The 25,975-nt window shown below is 40.7% G+C and overlaps 1 protein-coding gene across 2 annotated transcripts in view; it reads right to left on the reverse strand.

The window, feature by feature from the left end:
• The window catches only part of RHEB (Ras homolog, mTORC1 binding), a 41,405-nt gene that overhangs the window by 10,350 nt on the left and 5,080 nt on the right, over positions 1-25,975 (reverse strand). The window contains exons 2-4 of one of the 2 annotated variants that reach the window (XM_070726553.1): positions 7,953-8,024; positions 2,822-2,889; positions 1,266-1,348 (exon numbers count right to left, since the gene is read on the reverse strand). In XM_070726553.1, the coding sequence (XP_070582654.1) occupies positions 1,266-1,348; positions 2,822-2,889; positions 7,953-8,024 (223 nt within the window). Of the gene's footprint in view, positions 1-1,265; positions 1,349-2,818; positions 2,890-7,952; positions 8,025-25,975 lie in introns of both variants that reach the window. The other variant, XM_070726552.1, reaches the window with a different exon arrangement.

Consider the following 25,975-nt stretch of genomic DNA (forward strand, 5'->3'; position numbering starts at 1 on the left):
TTCAGACTATACAGATTGAGTTCATTAAGTCTTTCCTGATACGTTTTGTGCTTAAGACCTTCCACCATTTTTGTAGCCCGTCTTTGGACCCGTTCAATTTTGTCAATATCTTTTTGTAGATGAGGTCTCCAGAACTGAACACAGTATTCCAAATGTGGTCTTACCAGCATTCTATACAGCGGGATCAAAATCTCCCTCTTCCTGCTTGTTATACCTCTAGCTATGCAGCCAAGCATCCTACTTGCTTTTCCTACCGCCCGACCACACTGCTCACCCATTTTGAGACTGTCAGAAATCACTACCCCTAAATCCTTCTCTTCTGAAGTTTTTGCTAACACAGAACTGCCAATACAATACTCCGATTGAGGATTCCTTTTCCCCAAGTGCATTATTTTACATTTGGAAACATTAAACTGCAGTTTCCATTGCTTTGACCATTTATCTAGTAAAGCTAAATCATTTACCATATTACAGACGCCTCCAGGAATATCAACCCTATTGCACACTTTAGAGTCATCGGCAAATAGGCAAACCTTCCCTACCAAACCTTCCCCTATGAATGAGGTTTTACTTCAAGAGACAAAAAAAGAACAAATGCTAACTTAGTGGAGAATTCAGTACTGTATTGGAATAAATTATCACCCCTTCCTTGCTAGGGCAAAGTGTGAGAAACAGATCAGAAAGTTCCCTTTTAAGTTTCTGCCTAATCGTTGGATATTTTTACTTGTTCCATTGCTTAAATTTTTAAATGTGTTATCTAAAATAGTGGATAACCTTGAGACAATTCAGAACTCACACATACGCAGTTTAGAAGTTCCAGTGTTTAGACTAGCATTTTAGACTATGAAGATTTCAGAGGCTCATAACTTTAAGCATGTACTGTAAAATCTGACTGTAATTGTACTAACAGTCTTTACTCAACTTTTATCCTAAGTTTATTAAAAGGTCACTTTGACATTGTGATAGCACAGTCACTGCTCTGAGCACCTATTATTTTTCTTGTAGGTTCACACTGGTGAGGAACAGTGATGAAACTGGCAAAGCAAATAAGTATAAAATACAATTCAGCTCTTTTGTTTTTAAGTCTTCCGTTATGGTATATATTTTAGCTCATGTGCTATAACCCCTCGATGCATATAAAAATCAACTACATTCTAGAAATCAGATTTTTATTTTTATAGAAAGACTGAAGCACAGATTAAATCAGCTCAAAGTTAGACAACAAAGAGTGTATGTGTCAGGCCAGCCTTTGGAACATAATTCACCTTTTTATTGAAGTGACTGAGTAAACAAGAATGTAGCCATTGATGTCTATGGAATAGGTCTGAGGAAATATGGAATATTCATCCTGTTGGAAAAGAAAAGCTTCACATTAAAGTTTGTAGCAACACACACACACCTTTGATGCTTAAGATAAACATAATCAACATTGGAACACCATACATGAATGTATACAAACTGACATCTTTTTTTTTCCAGGTATAATTTTTTAGTTTCTCCACCATATAATAAAACAATATATCGTTTCAGATACAACAAACTGACATCTTTTCACCTCTATGTCTTGTACTCTTGAAATTCCAGGCATAGCTGAAAGATTTTAATGCCAATATGAGAGCCAGTGGTTGGAATCAGTTGAAAATATGCAAGAAGACTATTAAAATAAACGATTATGTTACTAGAGTTACATCTTATCAATTTTATATCGTTGCTGTTAGGAATACAAAATTGGATAAACCACTTTAGTAACTTTGTACATATGCAACTTCGTTACAAAGTGTTCTGTCTGGGTCCCCCCAGACGCCAACACCAACCAAAAAGAGTATCCAGACACACTGGTAAAAAGCAAAGGCAGTTTATATACTGGAAAGCAAAACACAGGTAACAAAAACTGTTCTTACAGACAGGAACACTATGAAGCTTCACAGAGGTTTCACGAAGGCCAGGCAATAAAACAGGATTCTTACTGGCAAAAACAACACTGGAGATAATAAAACCCACCCCTCCCCCAAGTCTTCCGGACTTCTAGGCCACAAGCCAAGATCAGAGACTCCAAGAATCGAAGCAAGGTCACAGGACTCCCAGTTGATAGCTCTCCACAAGACTGCTTTTTCAACCCTGCTAAGAAGAACCACACCCAAACCCAGCTGTTGCCAATTCAGGGATGGCAATACCTTTCTAATTGGCCCCTTCTTTGAGCTGCACGTCTCTGCCTCATGTCTATTATAGCCTGTGCGTCTTCATCCAATGAATCCAGGCTACTAGCTGGGGAGAGGGCCCCCCCGGGGGTCTCAGGCTGCTCTCCCTCCTCCTCTTCCTGACATTCCTCTCCCCCGTCTGCCTGGTCTTCCCCCTCCTGTTCACTGTCCTCCTCCTCTGGGCATGGATCCGGCAGAGCTCCAGCCGGTCCCTGAGGAGCCTCAGGCTGAATCACAACACAAAGGCTTTAAAAAAATCCCTTCAGACTTCAGTTTATAGCAAAGTCGGGAATGGACATAAACAGTATTGCACAAAAGGTCGGACCCACTGGTGGGCTACTGCTGGGAAGGCTAACTGAAGCTCCGCACAATTTTGCTTCCCGCACCTATGCAGGTAGCAAAATCTCACACAGGGATGTGCATGCGAGCGCATTTCACCAAGAATGGAAAGAGTGGCGGACTAGCCTGTATGTACAACTCCAGCCTCCTAACCACCAGAGTCTCTCAAATTACAATAATGTGTGTGAAGAAGGTAACACTGTACCCACTTGATCATAATGCAATTCCTCAGGGACATCAACAAATATATGTGCAATTTGAAGATAATGAACCCAAACTACTACCTGCCCAGCAGTATCAACCACTTGAAGATGATAATCTTGTCCATTGACAGTAATCAGCTTTGTGAATGCTGGAAGAAGAAAAATAAGAATATGTTAATATTTCAGACGCACAGTTCATTAAAATCACGTGTTTGATAAAATACATAATCCGTATTGAAGTAAAACTATTTTAGGTATCATGAAAAATGTTACATGTTAATAAACAATCCCCCAAAACTTCAGTTATGATGCCTCTGAATGGATTTACTACATAATAATAATAATAATGATGATGAAAAAACAAATTTGCTAATAAGAACTATAATTTTTCCATTAGAATAATGTACCCACATACCTACATACATATATCCTGCCATTCTTAATTTCAAAACATACCTTCCTTTTCCTATTTTTCTCTTAGGAAGGTTGGACTGAGAGAGAGAGAGAGAGAGAGAGAGAGAGAAAGGGAGGGGGAGAGGGAGAGATTGACCCAAGATACACAGGTCAAATACAGAACGAAAACCCAGGTGGAAATTTAAAGTTCAGTTTTAGTATACAGTGTTCCCTCGGTTTTCGCGGGTTCGAACTTCGCGAATAGCCTATACCACGGTTTTTCAAAAAATATTAATTAAAAAATACTTCGTGGGTTTTTTTCTATACCACGGTTTTTCCCACCCGATGACATCATATGTCATCGCCAAACTAATAATTTTTGCAAATAACAAAATAAATAAATATTGTTAATAAATAATTATGTTTATAAATATCAGGATCACTAAGTGTTTTATTCAATGGTGAGTACCAGTAATAATGGTGAGTAAATGGTTGTTAAGGGAATGGGAAATGGTAATTTAGGGGTTTAAAGTGTTACGGGAAGGCTTGTGATACTGTTCATAGCCAAAAATGGTGTATTTACTTCCGCATCTCTACTTCGCGGAAATTCGACTTTCGCGGGCGGTCTCAGAATGTATCCCCCGCAAAAATCGAGGGAACACTGTATTATTATTAATAATAATATTAATATCAATATTATTAATATCATCGTCATCATCCCAAAATTATAAACTATCTTAAAAGTATATTAAACATAATAGAAGGGAACCACACTGTGCAATATTTTCATTAAAATACATTCAAGAATGTGAAATAAAGATGATTTAGCTGCCCTTGACTCCATGAAAGACACTCTTCCTTTTTCACAGAGGCAGAAAAAGTTTCTTTTTACAGTCTATTTGCTCATACACTATGCTTAGAAATTGCAAGGCTACATTAGAAAAATTTATAATTCCCCCCTGCAAGAAGATGCTGGACTTGAGGACTTCATGGTTCTTTTCATCTAGGTAATTATAAACAATACTTAACAAAGGGTTGACTCAAATTAACTGGCTAAAATGCTTTGTTTTTTAATTCACAAAATTAAAATCATGTTAAAACTAATATTCTTGTTTCTCCTATACCTCTTGCTTTTCAATTTTACTTATCTGCATTTAAATATATTGTACTTGATTACACATGAATTTAATTTCCTTAAAGAGCAGCAGATTTCTAGATTTGAAATTCCATTCATGAACTGTATTTGCTGGCGTTAAGGCCGCCTGCCTCAATCTGGTACCTGCAGCTTAGCATCTCCACCATCTTGTGAAAGTGCTTAGCACATGAAAGCAACAGAAATTGTTATAGTGGGTAGAAGTCAAGAAATGCAGTATTTGGATACTACAATGATAATGAATGTTAGATGAAGCCAGCATCTAAATTAGCATAAATCAAATTCTGTTTTATAAAAATAATATGCTGAAATGATCTGCATAATCTATGTCTTATTTTTTTTTCCTAATAGAATAGCATAGAATTTTTATTGGCCAAGTGTGATTGGACACACAAGGAATTTGTCATGGTGCAGATGCTCTCAGCGTACATAAAATAAAATATACATTTGTCAAGAAACATGTGGTACGACACTTAATGATTGTCATAGGGGTCAAATAAGCAACGAAGAAGCAATATTAATAAAAATCTTAGGATGTAAGCAACAAGTTACAGTCATACAGTCAACATGGGAGGAAATGGGTGAAAGGAATGATGAGAATAACTAGTAGAATAGAAGTGCAGATTTAGTAGAAAGTCTGACAGTGTTGAGGGAATTATTTGTTTAGTAGAGTGATGGCGTTCGGGAAAAAACTGTTCTTGTGTCTAGTTGTCTTGGTGTGCAGTGCTCTGTAGCGACGTTTTGAGGGTAGGAGTTGAAACAATTTGTGTCCAGGATGTGAGGGGTCAGTAAATATTTTACCCGCCCTCTTTTTGACTCGTGCAGTATACAGGTCCTCAATGGAAGGCTGGTTGGCAGCAATTGTTTTTTCTGCAATTCTGATTATCCTCTGAAGGCTGTGTCGGTCCTGTTGGGTTGCAGAACAAACCAGACAGTTATAGAGGTGCAGATGACAGACTCAATGATTCCTCTGTAGAACTGAATCAGCAGCTCCTTGGGCAGTTTGAGCTTCCTGAGCTGGCGCAGAAAGAACATTCTTTGTTGTGCTTTTTTGATGATGTTTTTGATGTTAGGTGACCATTTTAGGTCTTGAGATATGATAGAACCTAGAATGCCATCCAAATCATTCCAAATATAAATGTTAGATATTCTATCAGCAGCAAAGCGGGGTGGATTACATTTCAGAGTCGATAAATGCAAAACACTTTGTTAATGGTGTTCATTGCTGAAAAATTAGCTTCTATAATACCAAGGCCACCATTCTGAGGATTTTTATGCAGACAGGGTCCAGTTGCAAGCCTAACTTTAATCCAGACAGAAACACTGGGAAATTTTTCTTCCAAGGTCTCGAACATTTGTAGTCAAAACAGGAACATGAGGACCTTTTCTACCAAGGACTCATAATTTGAGTCAAAACAGAAGCTGGGGAATTTTTCCACCAAGGTTTCACAAGCTTCCTGGCAGCAATATAGTAGACAGATCAGAATACTATGAGTTAGTTTATCAATACTGTACTTTGCAACAGACTTCAAATCAAGTTCATCTTTCAATGTTTGAAGGATGCCACAATTACAAAACTGAATTTTAAGCTACCGAACTGAATCTGGTGTATTTCCACAATGTACACACAGAATGAAGTCTCAAAGGTTTTGTGAATATATTTTGAATATAGCCAAACTAGATGTGCTGCACTAGACAACTACAGAACTTTGTAAATCTCAGACTTGTTTTATAATCCTCATTGAGGATTGAGATTTTTCTTGGTTACTTCTAAACTTATTTATGATTCACGGACAGCAATCATATTTGCAAATATTTCCAATCCAAACACAAGGGAGGAAAAAAAGCAGAAAAATGCAAAAATTGGCCTAGTTCTCTAAAATTACTACAATTAATATTTATTAAAGGCCAACACATTGTAGAACTCCTACTTCTCATCTATCATGGAGTGTTAAATATGAAAAATGGTGTTCACACTTATATTTTTGAAATAAGATTAAATAACCTTCAGGAATGGTAACTAAAACCATGTGGCATAGTATTGTCTGTACACACACATACAGTGTAATGTATGGTTTTGTGTTTCTGCATGCACACCTTCTATACAGGATATGCCAAAAGTCAGCCCCCACATATAATTGATTACATGAATTGTACTATAAATGATTCGGTTGTCAGTTACTTCTAAACACTCCCTTTCTCATTTGATATGTGACCTTTGAACATTCGTAAGTACAATAACATTTTTTATGAGAAATAAATAAACAAACTATATTGTGATTGGCCTATGGGACCTGCTGGAAAAACTCTGCATGTGTGTGAATGTATTTGTGGATGTGTGGGAATAGACGGCTAGAACTTTATTTTATTTTATTTATTTATTTATTTATTATTTAGATTTGTATGCCGCCCCTCTCCGCAGAACTGATTGACATTTCATAAGAAAATCTTCAGATATCCTTTTTGACAAAGCCCAAGGACAAGTTCCAATCTGGGTCAGTCACTAGGTCTGGAGATTTACTCTTCTGAGCGTTCGGACTACTGCAGGAACCTATCTTCAGGGAACTTCTCTCTCTAACTTCTCTTAGAAGTTCCCTGAAGATAGGCTCCAGCAGGATTCAGAAAGTTCAGAAAAGTAAACCTTTGGTCCCAGTGACTGATCCAGACTGGATCTTGCAACATTATCCTACCGTGTTTCCCCGAAAGTAAGACAGTGTCTTACTTTCTTTTTACCCCCAAAAGCCGCCCCACTACGTCTTACTTTCGGGGTATGTCTTACATTGGAGGCGAGGGGCGCGCGGGGAGCTGCCGGAAAGGAGGCGGGCGAAGGAGGGCGCAGCTCCGGCCGCTCGCCTCGGAGCCGCTCGGCCTCGCTGGCCGCTTGCAGCCGAGCCTCGGCAGGGGAAGAGGCGGTGGTGGCGAGGCGAAGGCGAGGGGCGTGCGGGGAGCTTGGAAGCGACGTCATCGGGCTCCTCCCCCCGGCAATACCCCCGTGTTTCCCCGAAAGTAAGACATATGTCATACTTTCGGGGTACGGCTTATATTAGCCGACCCCCCTGAAACCCCCGATACGTCTTACAATCGGGGGTGTCTTACTATCGGGGAAACACGGTAGGCACAATATTACCAGTGTACCAGTGATGGGTTGTTACTGGTTTGACACAATATGGCAAATCAGGAGTGGCGGCGGCAGGAGGCTCCACCTACCCATGTGGACATTATCAAAAAATGCAGAATGAGCATGCGCAGAAGCGTTGCGCTCCCACACGCTCCCATTCCAAAACCAGTAGCAAAGGTAAGTAGCACCCACTACTGCAAAATACTTTAGATACTGCACAGAGATTTCTCTGATGTATTTAGTAATGTAAAATTCTAGCATATTATTGATATGGCTTGGCTTAAAATTTAATGTAAACAACGTTAAAACTATTGAATCTTAACTTGAACCATATTTTGAAAAATAAACAAAACAATATAAAATATAATATTAGGAATTCCATAACTAACTGGGCATTGGTTTATATTATATATTTCTGTCTTTATTGAACATTTAATTTTAAGAGAGCCAAACATTTAGGGGAAAACATAAAAAAGAAGGAAAGGAAGATTCAGAAACTGAAATTGTTGAGAATTCTTCTGACTTTTGCAGAGTTCAGAATTACTTACTGTTCTCTATGGTAGGATCATAGGAATCAACAAATTGGCCTTCCACAAACTGAATGGTCAAAGATGATTTCCCTATGAAGAAAGCAGAGGAAGTATAATACAAGTGCTTCACAATATACATTAAGGACATTTTTTCAGACAGATTTTAGTTTTCAACATCCTGAAAAACATGGACTGAGAGCTGAAAAAACGATAGGAATTTCAGTCCATAAATATTTTCCATGGCTTGATTTTGTTCAGATGAAGTACGTAGGAATGGTATTTTATGATCCTCGACTCAGATATTCCGAATCTCACCATACTATAGACTATTTATCTAGTTATATCTATAACAGCCTTCTGCAACTTGTTGTTCCCTCTTTATGCCCAGCAAACATGGCCAGTATTGGCCCTAATAATCTGAAGAACCTCAAGACAAGGAAGCTTTGCCTACTATGAATGACATACAAAGTACACTCAGATTGCTTAAAGCAGATGTCTTCAAACTTGGCCACTTTAAACCAGCTGGAGAATTCTGGGAGTTGAAGTCCATAAGTCTTAAAGTGGCTCACTTTGAAGACTTCTAGCTTAAAGGAACAAAATATTCCTGAAATATTAAGTAGAGGGAAAGCTATCCTTATATCTGCTCTAAGTAAAATCACAACAATTTATAGATCAGATGCTACAGCTTTCAATTCAACAGTTATTTCTAGAATTATAGTACCTGACTTGTATGCATTGGGATTTTATGATTGAGGACAACACATATATTTTAAAACAATATTATTTTGATCATCAACTAGAAATCAAATATTTTTGTGATGAAGAACTAGCAATAACTTCATTCTGCACTTATGTCTGTGTGATGATTAGTTCAATAGACAAAGTTCTTAGAGTAGAAATAAATTTCTTTAATTCATAGACTTATTATAATCAAATATGAAACCTATTCTTGGAATTGAATTCCTGACAAATAATATTTTGACTAATGTACTTTTTGTTGGGCGACAACATTTTAAGATTCAGAAGCACTGTCAATACAGCGTGAAACAGAATGCCACCTTTAACTGAGACACATGGAAAACTATTTTAAAACTTAACTATATACAGTATTTTTGCCTATATTGCCCAGCTTAATGAAATACCTGCTGAATTTCTGCTTGATATCTTTGTCTATAGGCAATATAATTTTTAAACCATGATACGTATTGGATATTTTCAGCTGAGGTTTATGTTCTTCTAATACTAAAGTTATATTTATATTAATATTTCACCATAGAGAAAGAGTCATGGTGTAATAAAGACTGGGCTTTCAAATAAACATAGTTTCTTACATTTCCTCTGTTTACAGATAAATTTTTAAAAGTGTTATGCCATAATCACTCTTCTGAGATATGTTGAATCTACTATAGATCTAGTCTGATACCATTCAGATGTGATGGGACTTCAGGATAGAATTTCAGGATTTTTCAGACACCAGTAACATCACACCTGAAGGTACTAAGATAGGAAAGAAGATAACCCTGTCTTACCAACTGCTGTTCAACAACACTGAAAAAGAAGATTTATGACTAGTCCTTGGAGTTCTGTCAGTGCCCTCATGGACATCCGATTATGATTCAGGCACTTGGCAATTGACGTGCATGTACTAAGGTTGCAGTTGTGTGGTCACCATTTACAACAGCTGGTTTCCAACAAGCAAAGTCAAGAGGGCATGAATTTGCAAGTTATAGTCATATGGTGTCGCACTTAATGACCACAGGTGATTCACTTAATAACCACAGTCGGAACTAATATTGCTCGTCAGTATAGTGGTATTTCATCTACTGACTGCATTGTTTAGCATTGCTTATTGTCAAATCATAATTGGCATCAACTGCAGATGGCCAGAATGAAGACAGATTAACAGAATTGGGAGGACCTTGTAAGTCATCTAGTCCAACTCTCTAATCAAACAGGAGACCCTGCACCATTTCTGACAGATGGCAGTTCATCTCTTCTTGAAAGCTTTCAGTGATGAAGCTCCCATAACTTCCGAAGGCAACTTCTATTCCATCGGTTGATTGTTCTCACTGTCACAAATTTCCTCCTTATTTCTAGCTTGAATCTCTCCTTGATCGGTTTCCATCCGTTATTCCTTGTCTGGCCTTCAAGCGCTTTGGAAAATAGCTTGGTCCCCTCCTCTCTGTGGCAGCCCCTCAAATATTAGAATGCTTTTTAAAACAACCTAAAAGCAAGAGGCACCAATCTTAGCTAGTTTCCGATTAATCGATGTCTGTTCATCTACTGTATGCATTTTCATCCACAAGAATAGTTGACCTTAAAAACATGCTAGGGCACAGTTCAACAAGGGTGACTTAAAATATGGAAAGGAAAATCATTGCAATGTTGTGACTCTTTAAAATAGTAAATAGGTTTGAATGATATGCCCTCTCATAAATAAATTCATTGATATACTCAATTCTAACAGAAATCTCTTAGGAGATTTTCCTCCACCCCAACCTTGTGCATGAGACAAATTTACAAGCTTAGGCCTAATCTCCATCCTCAGACCACAGATGTCTAAGTAGCACAAGTGAAACACCAAACATTTTTCTATTTAAAGGGAGCAGGAAGAAAACCAGCCATCTATCATGGATGCTAATGTAAAAGTGCTTTAACTGCAAGACCTGTCATTACATAGAAACAGATGTGTATATGTTTTTACCCATGCTATGATGGATACTAAGATAGTAACGACTAGAATAGTAGTGTAACATATGCATCAATAAGTAATGATGGGTATATATAGAAATAAGAATCCTCCTACCCCCGCCAGGAAGTATAGATTAATCTATTCATTCTCTTTAGGAAATATAAATATTTCTCATGAACATTTAGGCAAGGAGGATATTGCCCTTAATCTTCACCAACTCTTCAATCACTCCCAAATAGGGAGAGCGGAGTTAACGGTTTGCTGGGTACAAAAAGAACTTTTTAGCACTGTTCCTTAGTTTAACCTGACATTTAAAATCTCGTTATCTTGTTAGCTGTCATCATCAACATCATCCCTCCTTCCCAACAACAAGCCTGGGAACATTCACATTCCAGTTCTGGTGACTGCAAACTCTCTTAAATTTGTAGGTGACATCTCTAGAAGGTTGCAATTCACTGTTTGAAAAGTCTACTCTAAAATATATAGAATACCGTTTTAGACGAAAATTCAATATATAATTTTCAGTACTAATATTGCTTATTTAATGAATTCATGGAAACCAAAGAAGAGATTTCACTTACTTAAAAAAAAAAACCACTGACTAATTTCTTACCTTGTACAGGGTTGTTTTGTTAGTAAAGGAAGTTCCTGTTTTATCTGAAAGAATGGAAGGAGGAAAAGGGGAGACTGAACAGAAGTAGGCACTGCCTATCAGTTTCATTAAAACATGCATAAAGACACAAAATATATGGTACCTTCATTCAAAGAATAGTTTGGCATAACTTTATGTCTGGTTTAATGTTTTGGTTAGACCAGTGTTATTTAAACCTGGCAATGTTAAAATCGATAGATTTCAACTCCCAGAATTTTTCAGTGTGAGAATGTTGGGAGTTGAAGTCCACAAATCTTAATATTGCCATGTTTCAAAAGCACCAGTTTAGACCAATGTTTATGTTGATGAAATATAAAACTCTTTTTTCCCCAAGTGCTATTTCCATCTTTTTCACATGATCATTGATCACACTGATCAATTTTTTCTTCACTCAAGTTCTTGTTAGCAATAGGACCACGATATATGTTATAACATACAGATTCCAAACAGTGCATATGTTAAAGTTATGATCAACATTATATGTATAAAACTCTATTGGGTCTAGGGCCGGAAATATGTTGCAATCACACTTGTAGAAAAATACAGCTCTTAGAAAAATTAGATGTGAAAAAGCAGTAATTTAGAATCCCTGACATTATGTAAGTTGTATTATTCAAAACCAAACAAATCAAATTATAGTAATGTAAAAATAATATCATTCCAGAATATGTCAGCTATGTGACATTCATGTTTCTAATTCTTTGCAAACAAAATGTAGGCATGCAAGTTGCACCCTCAGCTACGATTCAGAGCTGAGTGAAAGACACTAGAATAGATTATAATTTTATAAAGTTATAATAAAATAAAAATACTGGCACTATTCTGCCTGCCTTCCTTCTATTTTGAGTGGGAAGAAGAGAACACTGGATCTTTAAGTTGGACATGTTTGCCTGTACCAAATCACTGGCATACTTTATCTCCATATCAGGCTGCCATCTGTGAGTGAAAACTGGAACAGTCTCAGAAATTACTTTAATTCAAAGTCTTGTCAATAATTTGCCCACTAGACTATTCCTATCTACCGGATGTCTTCAAAATATATTGGAACCCAGCCCAAATCCAATGCTCACAAAACTGCTGGGAATCTTTTCATAAGGCAAACCCTTTTGGATCATAGCAGGCGGAGGGAAGTATTATATGTTCATTTAGGGATATCTGGAATGATTCATTTTTATATTATTTTGAAAACAATGGTAGGAAAGGGGAAGGCTATTGAAGGCAACTCTTAGTTTGTGCAGCTTCGGTAGTTATGTCCTTTCCTATCAAATTAGGAGTGATTCTCAACATTTCAGTTTAACTTCATGCGTTATTAATGCAATCAAGTTTTTTTAAAAAGATGCTGAGACCCTGAAAGAGTGCAGAGAAGAGCAATAAAGATGATTAGAGGACTGGAGGCTAAGACATATGAAGAAGGGTTGCAGGAATTGAGCATGTCTAGTTTAATGAAAAGAAAGACAAGGGGTAACCATAATAGAGGTCTTCTAATATTTGAAGGGCTGCCACAACACAAAGAAGGAGAGGTCAACCTACTTTCTAAATCTCCTGAAGGCAGAACAAGAAGCAACGGATGGAGACTAATCAAGGAGAGAACCCACCTAGAACTAAGGAGGAATTTCTTGACAGTGAAAAACAATAAACCAACGGAATGGCTTGCCTTCAAAAGTTGTGGGTGCTTCATCACTGAAGGTCTTTAAGAGATCAGACAACCATGGGTCTGAAGTGGCGTAGGCTTTCCGGTCTGAACAGAGGAGTGGATTAGAAGACCTCCAAGGTCCCTTCCAACTCTGTTATTCTGTTGTTTCATGCTGAATGACCACCAACTATTCTGAGTTACAATGGTGCTGAATAAGGGTCCCTTATGATAGCTCTATGTAGTTGTGGCCATCCATCCCCCCCACCCACCCCAGGAACAGGACCACCATCTGATAGTTGGCAAATTGTTTGCAATTCCAAAGGTGCAACATCACACAGTCATGTTATCACAAAGTTTTTTCTTATTAACAACCAGAGTCATTAGACAGTGATGTGGGCAATGTATAATTTTTAATCAATCAACCAATCAATCACCTTCTTTGTGATCTTCATTGCTGACTTCTGACAAGTCAAGTCAATGTGGGAAGCTAGCAAGAGGTCATAACCGTCAATAATATGAGTCCTTACATGTGCATGGGATTTGCGTAATAACAGTAATTGCAATCGTAAGTTGGTGTGGTCATGTAATATCACACTTTATGACAATGTCCCTTGGGAGCTAAGTAGCCACTCATAGTTAAACCAGGATTACTTGCAAGTGTCCAGGACATAAAACGTACTCAAGAGACTCTGAATGGGAGATAGTAATACTTTGGTCAGCAGGGGTGGGTTCTGGCTTACCTTGCTGACAATTCACTCCTTGACGTGCCGCGTGGGCGCACATGTGCAAAAGCAAAAACCAGCTTATGTGCATATGCAGAAGCAAAAATCAAGATGGTGCCACCGATAGCGCCACTGAGAGGGCCAATTCTGGGGCATGACAGGCAAGTTACTATTGGTTTCATAAAAGTAGTCCAATCCAGGGGGAACCCACCCCTGCTTATGGACAAGCAGTGGAGAGGATTAGGAATAAAATGTATAAAGTTGTATGTGGACATGGTGACTGAAGTTACTGGTGATATGCATGTCAGTGATAGTGATGATTTCAGTCTATCAATTCTGCTAGATCTGCAGGTCAGTGGTTCAAATCTCACCACCGGCTCAAGGTTGACTCAGCCTTCCATCCTTCCGAGGTGGGTAAAATGAGGACCCGGATTGTGGGGGCAATAGGCTGGCTCTGTTCAAAAGTGCTATTGCTAACATGTTGTAAGCTGCACTGAGTCTAAGGAGAAGGGCAGCATAAAAATTGAATGAATAAATAAAATAAATAATTCAGCTGTGGGTGGATGTAAGAGATTATAAATAAATAAATCCAGAATAGTCTGCATAGTATTCAATAAAAGGTATTAACATTAAATCTTACGCTATTAAGGCGCTGAAATAATCTAGAATGGTGCAATTCTTGCATATTTTTGTAAGTTGCAGCAATCTTTCTTTTTTTCTGCTTGAGCTATTAATAGAGAGCTATTTTTCTCTTATTACTCAAACATTTTTTTCTATTTTACATAAAAGGAGGGAATATAGAAGACAAATAATTTTGGCACCAGGCTCATGTTGCTCACTTCCAACACCGACAAAAATTTCATAAGGGACATTTCTGAAGTTGAAAGGTTTGTTTTATTTCAAAATAATAACATACATAACAATATATATCGGCATTCCCTAATTGGATACCCTCCCAATATGTTAGGACAAAAGCTTGCAGAATTTGCAACCACAATGTGAAATGCTGAAAGTACTAAGTTGGAAAAAGCTGTAAATTTCCATTTATTAAATTTATATGCCAAAATTATACACTAAACTACCCAAATAAATTGTTTTACATAAATGTCTTAGCCTATAACTCTGAAATATTCATAACCTAAAAACCAACTGCCAAGCACATGAATTTTGATCACGTGACCATGGGGATGCTGAAAAACGGTGATTAGCGTTATAAATTTGAATGGTCACTAAATGAATTGTTGTTAAGTCGAGAACTGCCAACTGTACTGCCAACTTTGGTCTAATTTTGTCATTACTAATACAATATTTTAATCTTACTAGAAACTCAAAAATTACCCAAATTCTATCACCAAATACAGTAGTACCTCTACTTAAGAACTTAACTTGTTCCGTGACCAAGTTCTTAAGTAGAAAATTTTGTAAGTAGAAGGAATTTTTCCCATAGGAATCAATGTAAACACAAATAATGCGTGCAAACCCATTAGGAAAGAAATAAAAGCTCATAATTTGGGTGGGAGGAGGAGGAAGAAGATGAGGACAGTCGCTGCCGAAAGAAAGTGAGGGGAATAAAAAAAAATCCAAAATTTTAGGGCTTAAAAGAAAGAGGGACTCTGAGGCTGGGAGGAGGAGCAAGCGCCTCCCATAAACCCAGCGCGAGGCTGCCTCCCATACACTGCGCCAGAGAGAGAAACCCAGGCAGGCGAGGGGGGGGCCTCCCTCTTCAAGCGTCCAGAGAAAGGAAAATGCTCCATTCGCTCTGGACTGCCAAAGCCTCCTTAAGCACCACGAAAAGGCTCCTCTGCCAGCCCAGATGGCTGGGATTAGAGGGGGAATGGCAGGAAACTGTCTGGGCCTTCATGCCACTCAAATTTCCTGGGAATTTTTTCCGGGCTCTTAAGTAGAAAATGGTTCTTAAGAAGAGGCAAAAAAATCTTGAACACCCAGTTCTTATCTAGAAAAGTTCTTAAGTAGAGGCGTTCTTAGGCAGAGGTACCACTGTACAGTGATCCCCCGAGTTTCGCGATCCCGAGCATTGCGAATCGCTATATCGCGATTTTTCCACCCGATGACGTCACTCCCTTCCTTTCTCATCTTTCTTTCTCTCTCTCGCTTCTTCCTCTCTCACACTCTCTTCCTCCCTCTCTCATCTCTTTCTTTCCTTCTCTCTCTTTCTCTATCTCTCCCCCTCTTGCTCTCGAGCGGCAAGCGAGCAGCTGGGCGGGCGGGTGAACGGGCAAGCGGCAAGCGAGCAGCCGGGCGGGCGAACGGGCAAGCGAGCAGCCAGGCGAACGGGCAAGCGGCCGGGCGAGCGGGTGACGGGCAAGCGGCAAGCGAGCAGCCGGGCGGGCGGGCGAACGGGCAAGCGGCAAGCGAGCGGCCGGGCGAGCGGGTGACAGGCAAGCGGCAAGCGATCTTGGGGTTTCCCCTTTGCCTGGGCGGCGGGAAGACCCAGGGAAGGTTCCTTCGGCCGCCCAACAGCTGATCTCCTGCCGCGCTGCGGAGCAGATCAGCTGTTGGGCGGCCGAAGGGTCTTCCCCGCCGCCCACACGCAAACTCCACCATCTGCGCATGTGCGGCCATGGAAAAAGGGGCGCGCATGCGCAGATGGTGTTTTTACTTCCGCACCACTACATCCCGAAATATCGATTATCGCGAGGGGTCTTGGAACGGAACCCTCGCAATAATCGGGGGATCACTGTATATGATTTTTGCCCCAATCTACCAATACAAAATTTATGTCACTCTCTTTTGGAAGATTTTCTGCATGATTCTAACAATTCCAAAATGTAGACAAAAAGCTCTTCGGGAAGAAAATGCAGAAGGTAAAACTGTCCCAGTATTATAATTTAAAAAACAGTTCTCAAAATATTAAGAATGCATTTATTAGAAAAGTAAGTCTGGAAAATGTCTTTTGAATTTTATTCCAAAAAGGTGCTCCATGGTATGGAATGTGTGGAAGATCAATGCCGCACCTGTTTGCAAGTTCATAATGATCCTCCTCTGAAAAAGCATTTCTAATTTCTTTGCAAAATTATTCGTGGTACCATTATTTATTAGAACTGTTCTTGAAAACTGTTTCTTTGCCTTGATGACTTTACTGGCTTTTTCAAACCTCTTCACTGTCATTGATGTCAGTGTCATTGAGAGCTAGTGAGGCTACCTCTCTGCATTTTACCATTTATCTGCAAATACTACAGACTGGACCCCGGAAGTCCTAGCTAAATTTTTCAAATTTGTCAGAATTTTGCAGAAACAAAGTTGGGAATATTTTGTATCCTGGGTTTTAACTGAAAATTAAACCTAGAAGGAATTTAGATCTATTTAATGCACTTAGGTAGGGCAGAGGTCTTCAAACTTGGCAACTTTAAGGGAGAATTCTGGGAGTTCAAGTCCACAAGTCTTAAAGTTGCCAAGTTTGGGGACCTTTGGGGTAGGGCAAGATTAAAGCACTACGCTCCCATTTCCTCTTATTCCTCTAGAAGGCCTATTTACCCTTTGATTCTCCCCGCGTCCTTCCTGTTCTCTCCCCAACTGCTGCCAAAGTGTGCACAATTATAATCCCCCATCCTTAGCTTTTTCCTGCTTTCAGGCTCTCAATCACAATAATTGTGTTTTACTTTTCAATGAGAACCAAACAGCCCTGTATTATTCCATATACAGTGATACCTTGTCTTACAAACTTAATTGGTTCCGGGACAAGGTTCTTAAGGTGAAAAGTTTGTAACACGAAACAATGTTTCCCATAGGAATCAATGGAAAAGCGATTAATGCGTGCAAGCCCAAAATTCACCCCTTTTGCCAGCCGAAGCGCCCGTTTTTGCACTGCTGGGATTCCCCTGAGGCTCCCCTCCATGGGAAACTCCACCTCCAGACTTCTGTGTTTTTGTGATGCTGCAGAGGAATCCCAGCAGGGGAATCCCAGCAGTACAAAAACGGGTGCTTCGCTGGCAACGGAAGTCCGGAGGTGGGGTTTCCCAATGAGGGGAGCATCAGTGAAATCGTGGCATCACAAAAACACTGAAGTCCTCGAAACCCCACCTCCAGACCTCTGTGTTTTTTGTGATGCTGTGATTTCACTGAGGCTCCCCTCACTGGGAAACCCCACCCCCGGACTTCCGTTGCCAGTGAAGCGTCCGTTTTTGCACTGCTGGGATTCCCCTGCAGCATCACAAAAACACAAAAGTCCGGAGGTGGAGTTTCCCTTGGAGGGGAGCTTCAGAGAAATCCCAGCAGTGCAAAAATGGGTGCTTCGCTGACAACGGAAGTCCGGAGGAAGGGCATCCCAGCGGCGGTGGTGGGTTTGTAAGGTATATATATAACACAAAATGTTAAAAACCCGAATTCTGGTTCCTGTACACCCCATCCTAAATTATCTATTTCTGTACAGGAAATGGTTCATATATAGAATGTTTGGTACATGTAATGTTCAACCTATGGTCAATCTACTCAGAAAAAGAGTACTTTCTGGCTCATAAAGCACTCCTGGCCATTGTAAAAGGTTACCAACCACCCCACTTCGCAGTCACATGATTGTGATTTGAGTGGTGCTTGATTACCAGTTCATACTTATGACCAGTTGCCAAGCTCCCCACAGTCATGCAATTGCCATTTGCAATCTTCTCGGCAGGTTCCCCCAGAAAGTTCAATAGAAAACCAAGCAGGGAAGGTTATAAGCTGCTGCTGCTGCTGCTGCTGCCTGCCAAGAGACTCCCTCTCCTGTCGAGGGCTGGCTGAAAGAAATGTTTGTTGGGGAGAGTTGAATTCCTTCGGCAAGATGAAAAAATGGAGTTCCGATCCCACAGACCCAAGCTCCGGGAGTGTTGAGATTGCAGTCACTGAGCAAAGCAGTCTCCCGGGCAGCTTTCGTAAAGACTGTTTCACTCAACAACAAGGTGAACCCATTCCCAATTGTGGTTGTAAGTTGAAGACTACCTGTAAGGGAACTTTTACTGCTGCACGAATCCCAGCGACCAGTTAGGTCCCACAGAGTGGGCCTTCTCCGGGTCCCATCAACTAAACAATGTCGTTTGGCGGGACCCAGGGGAAGAGCCTTCTCTGTGGCGGCCCCAGCCCTTTGGAACCGACTCCCCCCAGAGATTAGAATGGCCCCCACCCTCCTCGCCTTTTGTAAGCTCCTTAAAACCCACCTCTGCCGTCAGGCATGGGGGAATTGAGATTCTTTCCCCCTTAGGCCTTTACAATTTATGCATGGTATGTTTTGTATGTATGTTTGGTTTTATAATAAGGGTTTTTAATTGTTTTACTATTGGATTGTCACATGTTGTTTTATCACTGTTGTTAGCCCCCCCGAGTCCACGGAGAGGGGCGGCATACAAATCAAATAAATAAATAAATAAATAAATAAATAAATAAATGAATAAATAAATAAACAAACAAACAAACAAACTTTACATCTAGAAGAAGTTGATGAAAGCAAGGAAAGACAATTGAGAGAGAGCAGGTTAAATCCTGCACTAGAAATGTACAGGCTTGAGTTCTAATCCTCTCTTAGGCATGAAAGCTGACTGGGTGGCTTTGGGACAGATGCCCCCACAGTGTTATTGTTGGCAGGCATAATAAAAGACAGGAATATTAGGCATGCATGCTGCTTTGAGCTGACAAAAATGAAAGAAAGATAAAATCTGATTAAACAAATAATACTACTAATGTTTATGAAGTTGTCAACAGAATTATAGGCACAATGGGCCAAATTGAAAATAATACTGAGTCAGATATGAACAGAAAGACCATGTTAAACTTTTGAATCTTACTTTTACTGAATGTACTAAGGTCAGGATAAAGAACATTGTCTCTAGGAATTTTCAGTGTGATTTTAATATAGTGAACAAATCAGAATCACACATTATAAATTGCTTTTGGGGAAAATAATTATTCAATTTCTGAAAGAATTTTGCCATGCTCTGTCAGGACTGTGGGAAAAGCAAGTTCAACATTCAAATGCTCTCTACATGGCGCTACATTTGAAGAGTGTTCGGAAACTTCAAATCGTCCAAAATGCAGCCGCGTGAGTGGTTATGGGCCTTCCAAGGCATACCCATATTTCACCATCACTCCGCGGACTGTACTGGCTGCCGATAAGTTTCCGGACACAATTCAAAGCCCTACATGGCATCGGGCCACATTACCTCTGAGACCGCCTTCTGCCGCACGAATCCTAGAGCCCGGTCAGGTCCCACAGAGCTGGCCTCCTCAGGGTCCCATCAACCAGACAATATCATTTGGTGGGGCCCAGGGGAAGAGGCTTCTCTGTTGGGGCTCCGGACCTCTGGAATCAGCTTCCCCAGAGATTCGCACCACCCCCACCCTCCTTGCCTTCCAAAAAATTTTAAAGACCTATTTATGTCCCAGGTCTGGAGCCATTAGATCCCGCCACCCTGACCAATGAGCATTTTAGTATTTTTATGGAATGAATGGTGATGAATGTTTTTTAAATTATATTGGAGTTTTAAAATTCCTTTAGTCGTATTAATTGGATCTTTTGAGATATATACAATTTTGTACTTTTTGATATGTTGTGAGCTGTCCCCAGTCCTCGGAAAGGGGCGGCATACAAGTCCAATAAATAAATAAATAAATAAATAAATTAAAAAATCTGATATTCCTTTTTTAATAGAAAAATGTTCTCTCTATAAATTTAGCATTTTATAGCAAATAAGTACACTGAGGATTCCAGTTTATGTTCTTTGGATATTGTAGTTTCCTACACAGTTAAACTGCAGAATATTTCAACAATCCATGTAATGAGTTTGTGAGACCACAATCAACCTAAGATTAAACTTTATCACATTCTGCTGTACACTCTGATTATAATCTGTGTGATGCCTAACTTGATTTTCATAAAAATATGACCTTTTTATTTCACACATAATTTAACAGGAATTTCAAACAAAGTGCAATATATTCAATATCATAAGAACAGACTTCCAAATTTGTATTATGAAAAATATAAACTAAAATAGGCAAGACAGCTGAAGGCTTTTGGCTTGCAAGATTCCATGTAGTCCTAAGAATTCAATCCAATGTTCTACAAAAATATTTGAAATAAGTGAGTGCAATTCATCCTCAAAGACAGCACCCATGCACATTTTTCAAACACAACTATTGGAATTTTATAATATTAGCATTATGATGATTTGACTGAATCAAATAGCTTCCTTTTGGAGCTACTTATATTAGAAATGTCTAGAGCACAGTGATCCAGGGTTCAATTACAATGGGATGTATAAGTAATGCAGCCCACTTAAAGAAGACAATCTGTAGATAAATGCAACTAGAAAGCAGAGTAGAAACATCTAAGTGTTGGGACACGGTGTATTAAAAGTGCTTCTTTAAGTAATCAAATACTTCTGAAAGTGAGATCAAAGCTAAGCAAATGCATACAGGTAATTCAAGAGTTAATTCTAGCACAGTGTCCTTAGACAACCCTTTCTCTGGCTCAATATTACAGTTAAGAATACTGCCTCTAGTGCTTAGTGCTCCCACTTACAAGTTCACTGCAGTAAGATTTGCCACTAGGCAGGCAGGCATAAAATGAAGCTTTTAATTAAAGTTGGCATTTTAGGCTACTATTCAGGAACAGCCAACATGCTAGCATGATCTAGGCTCTAGCACTACGGGAACCCAGTGCAAACTCCTTACAAACCCCCAGCATAATGTTTACGTTTATGCTGAACTAATATTTCAGCTTTATTATTAAAAATTTGGCAACTCTGAAAAGTATAGCTATGTAATACAATTTCCCCCCATAAAGACCCACCTAATGCTTAATGAATTGTCCACAGCACTAGAATACATTAAAACACAACGAGCAGCAAAATGAAACACATTAATGTCAGAATTGGCACACAGTACCAGAGGGCTGTCTGGAAGATGATTTTATTTGATGATACGAATTCTTCCTTTATGGAACAAATGGGGGGGGGGGGGGGGGCGGTTGTCCAATTTTCTCTATACAGTAATACCTCATGATACGAACTTAATTGGTGCAAGGAGGAGGTTCGTAAGACGAAAAGTTCGTAAGACGAAACATTGTTTCCCATAGGAAACAATGTAAAGTCAATTAATCCGTGCAACCAAAAAACCCCCCGCAAAAAAACGGCTTTCCGGCTGTTTTAAAAGGTGACAGCCGGCCTGGGGGGCTTCCCAGCAACCCCCCCCGAACCCGGGTTCGGGGGGGTGCTGGCAAGCCCCCCAGGCCGGCTGCGACCTTTTAAAACACCCGCGCCGCTTCGCAGCTGTCTCCTGAAGCCGAACGCTAAAGCCGAACTTCCGCGTTCGGCTTCGGGAGACAGCTGCAAAGCGGCGCGGGTGTTTTAAAAGGTCGCAGCCGGCCTGGGGGGCTTGCCAGCACCCCCCCGAACCCCTAACTTTTGCCGAACTTCCGGGTTCGGGGTGGTGCTGGCAAGCCCCCCAGGCCGGCTGCGACCTTTTAAAACACCCGCGCCGCTTCGCAGCTGTCTCCTGAAGCCGAACGCTAAAGCCGAACTTCCGCGTTCGGCTTCGGGAGACAGCTGCAAAGCGGCGCGGGTGTTTTAAAAGGTCGCAGCCGGCCTGGGGGGCTTGCCAGCACCCCCCGAACCCCTAACTTTTGCCGAACTTCCGGGTTCGGGGTGGTGCTGGCAAGCCCCCCAGGCCGGCTGCGTCCTTTTAAAACACCCGCGCCGCTTCGCAGCTGTCTCCTGAAGCCGAACGCTAAAGCCGAACTTCCGCGTTCGGCTTCGGGAGACAGCTGCGAAGCGGCGCGGGTGTTTTAAAAGGTCGCAGCCGGCCTGGGGGGCTTGCCAGCACCCCCCCGAACCCCTAACTTTTGCTGAACTTCCGGGTTCGGGGTGGTGCTGGCAAGCCCCCCAGGCCGGCTGCGACCTTTTAAAACACCCGCGCCGCTTCGTAGCTGTCTCCCGAAGCCGAACGCTAAAGCCGAACTTCCGCGTTCGGCTTCGGGAGACAGCTGCGAAGCGGCGCGGGTGTTTTAAAAGGTCGCAGCCGGCCTGGGGGGCTTCCCAGGAACCTCCCGAACCGAACCCGGGGTTCAGCAAAATTTTGCCTCTTCTTACGAACTTTGTTCGAGTTACGAACCGGCGTTCGGGAGGCTTCTGGGAAGCCCCGCCGCCCGGCTGTTACCTTTTAAAACAGCCGCGCGGCTTCCCAGCTGTCTCCGAACGCAGGTTCGTAACTCGAAAAAAGTTCGTAAGAAGAGGCAAAATTTTGCTGAACCCCGGGTTCGTATCACGAGTTGTTCGTAAGACGAGGGGTTCGTATCTTGAGGTACCACTGTATATCAAATTTATACCTAGATCCTTAATTTTGATTGTCTACATTTTTAATAATTAAGGCTGAGTTTTATTCAGTTTTCTATGGATTATTTTCTGATTACGGTTGAAGCACACTAATATAGGATTAGTATTTTGAGGATCTTCAATGTTTCAATAAATCAAAATCCTTCTAAATTTAGATCTATTCAATACTTATGATATTTTAATTTCTCACTACAGTATTAGAGCTTTCTACTTTGGATTCTCTAGTTGACTTCCCACGAGAAAACTACCGTATTTTGCATCTCCAGATTAATTTCTCTCCATAATGCCTAAATACAGTAGTCCTCAACTTATAACCCTTTGTTTAGTGATCATTCAAAGTTACCACGGCACTGAAAAAGTGACTTATGACAATCACTGCAGAATCTCCATCATCACACGATCAAAATTCAGCTGCTTGCCAACCAACTCATACTTATGATGGTTACAGTATCCCGGGATTAATTTTTGAGACAAAGCAAAGTTTAGTGGGAAGCCTGATTCATTTACCATGATTCCCCTAAAATAAGACCTACCCTGAAAATAAGCCCTATCATGTTTTGGAATGCATGAGCTTAAATTAATCCCTACCCCCAAATCAGCCCTAATTAAGACTCCACCCACCTCAGGGTGCAGAGGGTAGGGTGAGGTGAGGCATATAGATAAAAATTAAGCAAGGATGGATGGAGGGGTGGACCTGCCCTATTCACCAGGCCTCGCACACCCCAACACATGCCTCACCTTCTTCTGTAGCTGCTTGCCAGTGCTTGCGCGCATCGCCACTGGCCTCCGTTTTGCCGTCAGAGCCTTCCGGGAAGTCCTTCTGCAGCTGAGAAATGGGCTACGGATTGACGCATGTGGCACCCCTGGCTTCCGTTTCGCCTTTAGAGGCCTTCTGGAAACCCCTCTGCAGCTGATAAGAGAGCACCGGATCAATGCGGAGCTTTGTTATCGGCTCCAGGGAGTTTTCCGGAACGAATCCAAAGGCAAAATGGAAGCTGGGGGCAATTCACGCATCAATCTGGAGCCCATTTTTTCAAGTGCAGAGGGCTTTCCAGAAGGCTCCGATGGCAAAACGGCGATGCGGTCTGAGTGGTGGCAAGCGGCTGTAGAAGTGGGCCAGCAGCGGGCTCCTGCTGGCTGGGGCGACCAGTTAGGTCCCACAGAGTGGGCCTTCTCTGGGTCCCGTCAACAAAACAATGTCGTTTGGCGGGGCCCAGGGGAAGAGCCTACTCTGTGGCGGCCCTAGCCCTCTGGAACCAACTCCCCCCGGAGATTAGAATTGCCCCCACCCTCCTCACCTTTCGTAAGCTTCTTAAAACCCACCTCTGCCCTCAGGCATGGGGGAACTGAGATATTCTTTCCCCCTAGGCCTTTACAATTTACGCATGCTATGTTTGTTTGTAGGGATGTTTGGTTTTACAATAAGGGTTTTTTAGTTGTTTTAGTATTGGATTTATATGATGTTTTTTATTACTGTTGTTAGCCGCCCCGAGTCTACGGAGAGGGGTGGCATACAAATCCAATAAATAAATAAATAAATAATTGGACACCCCCTCCCTAAAAAAGAAGTCTTAGTCATTTTTTTAAGAATCAAAAGGAAATAAGACACGGTCTTATTTTTGGGAAAACACAGGTACTAACTTAATTGCTGTGATTCACTTAAATGTAGTAAGAAAGGTTGTAAAATGGGGCAAAACTCACTTAACAACTCTCTTGCTTAGCAACTCAGTTGTGGTCATAAGTTGGGGACTATAAATAGCACAAATTCTGATGTTTATTTAAAACCAATTGATATTTTTTTCTCCAATTTTCAGATATAGCTTTATTCTTTTTTTTCCCCATTTCAGGTCAATCTGTTTGTGTCCTTGGAGAGTAAAAATGGGAAGAGAGAAAAGGAGGAGAAATGGAAAACAAGTAAGCATACAGAAGGTCTGTTCTGGGTCCTATTCTTTTTAATATGTTTGTGAGTGACATAGGGGAAGGTTGGTAGGGAAGGTTTGCCTATTTGCCGATGACTCTAAAGTGTGCAATAGGGTTGATATTCCTGGAGGCGTCTGTAATATGGTAAATGATTTAGCTTTACTAGATAAATGGTCAGAGCAATGGAAACTGCAGTTTAATGCTTCCAAATGTAAAATAATGCACTTGGGGAAAAGGAATCCTCAATCTGAGTATTGCATTGGCAGTTCTGTGTTAGCAAAAACTTCAGAAGAGAAGGATTTAGGGGTAGTGATTTCTGACAGTCTCAAAATGGGTGAACAGTGCAGTCAGGCGGTAGGGAAAGCAAGTAGGATGCTTGGCTGCATAGCTAGAGGTATAACAAGCAGGAAAAGGGAGATTATGATCCCGCTATATAGAGTGCTAGTGAGACCACATTTGGAATACTGTGTTCAGTTCTGGAGACCTCACCTACAAAAAGATATTGACAAAATTGAACGGGTCCAAAGACGGGCTACAAGAATGGTGGAAGGTCTTAAGCATAAAACTTATCAGGAAAGACTTAATAAACTCAATCTGTATAGTCTGGAGGACAGAAGGAAAAGGGGGGACATGATCGAAACATTTAAATATATTAAAGGGTTAAATAAGGTCCAGGAGGGAAGTGTTTTTAATAGGAAAGTGAACACAAGAACAAGGGGACACAATCTGAAGTTAGTTGGGGGAAAGATCAAAAGCAACATGAGAAAATATTATTTTACTGAAAGAGTAGTAGATCCTTGGAACAAACTTCCAGCAGACGTGGTAGATAAATCCACAGTAACTGAATTTAAACATGCCTGGGATAAACACATATCCATCCTAAGATAAAACACAGAAAATAGTATAAGGGCAGACTAGATGGACCATGAGGTATTTTTCTGCCGTCAGTCTACTATGTTTCTAAGATCTTAGATATATCTTGATTATATATAGTTTGCAATTGAAAGTCTGTCCCTCCTCCCCCTGACAGTTATCGTCACACCACAATAGGAATCGCCAATCTGTCTCACTAAGACTGCATCCTTTTTACTCCTATTACTGT

The sequence above is a fragment of the Erythrolamprus reginae genome, chromosome Z, assembly GCF_031021105.1.
Source record: "Erythrolamprus reginae isolate rEryReg1 chromosome Z, rEryReg1.hap1, whole genome shotgun sequence".
Taxonomy (NCBI): Eukaryota; Metazoa; Chordata; class Lepidosauria; order Squamata; family Dipsadidae; genus Erythrolamprus; species Erythrolamprus reginae.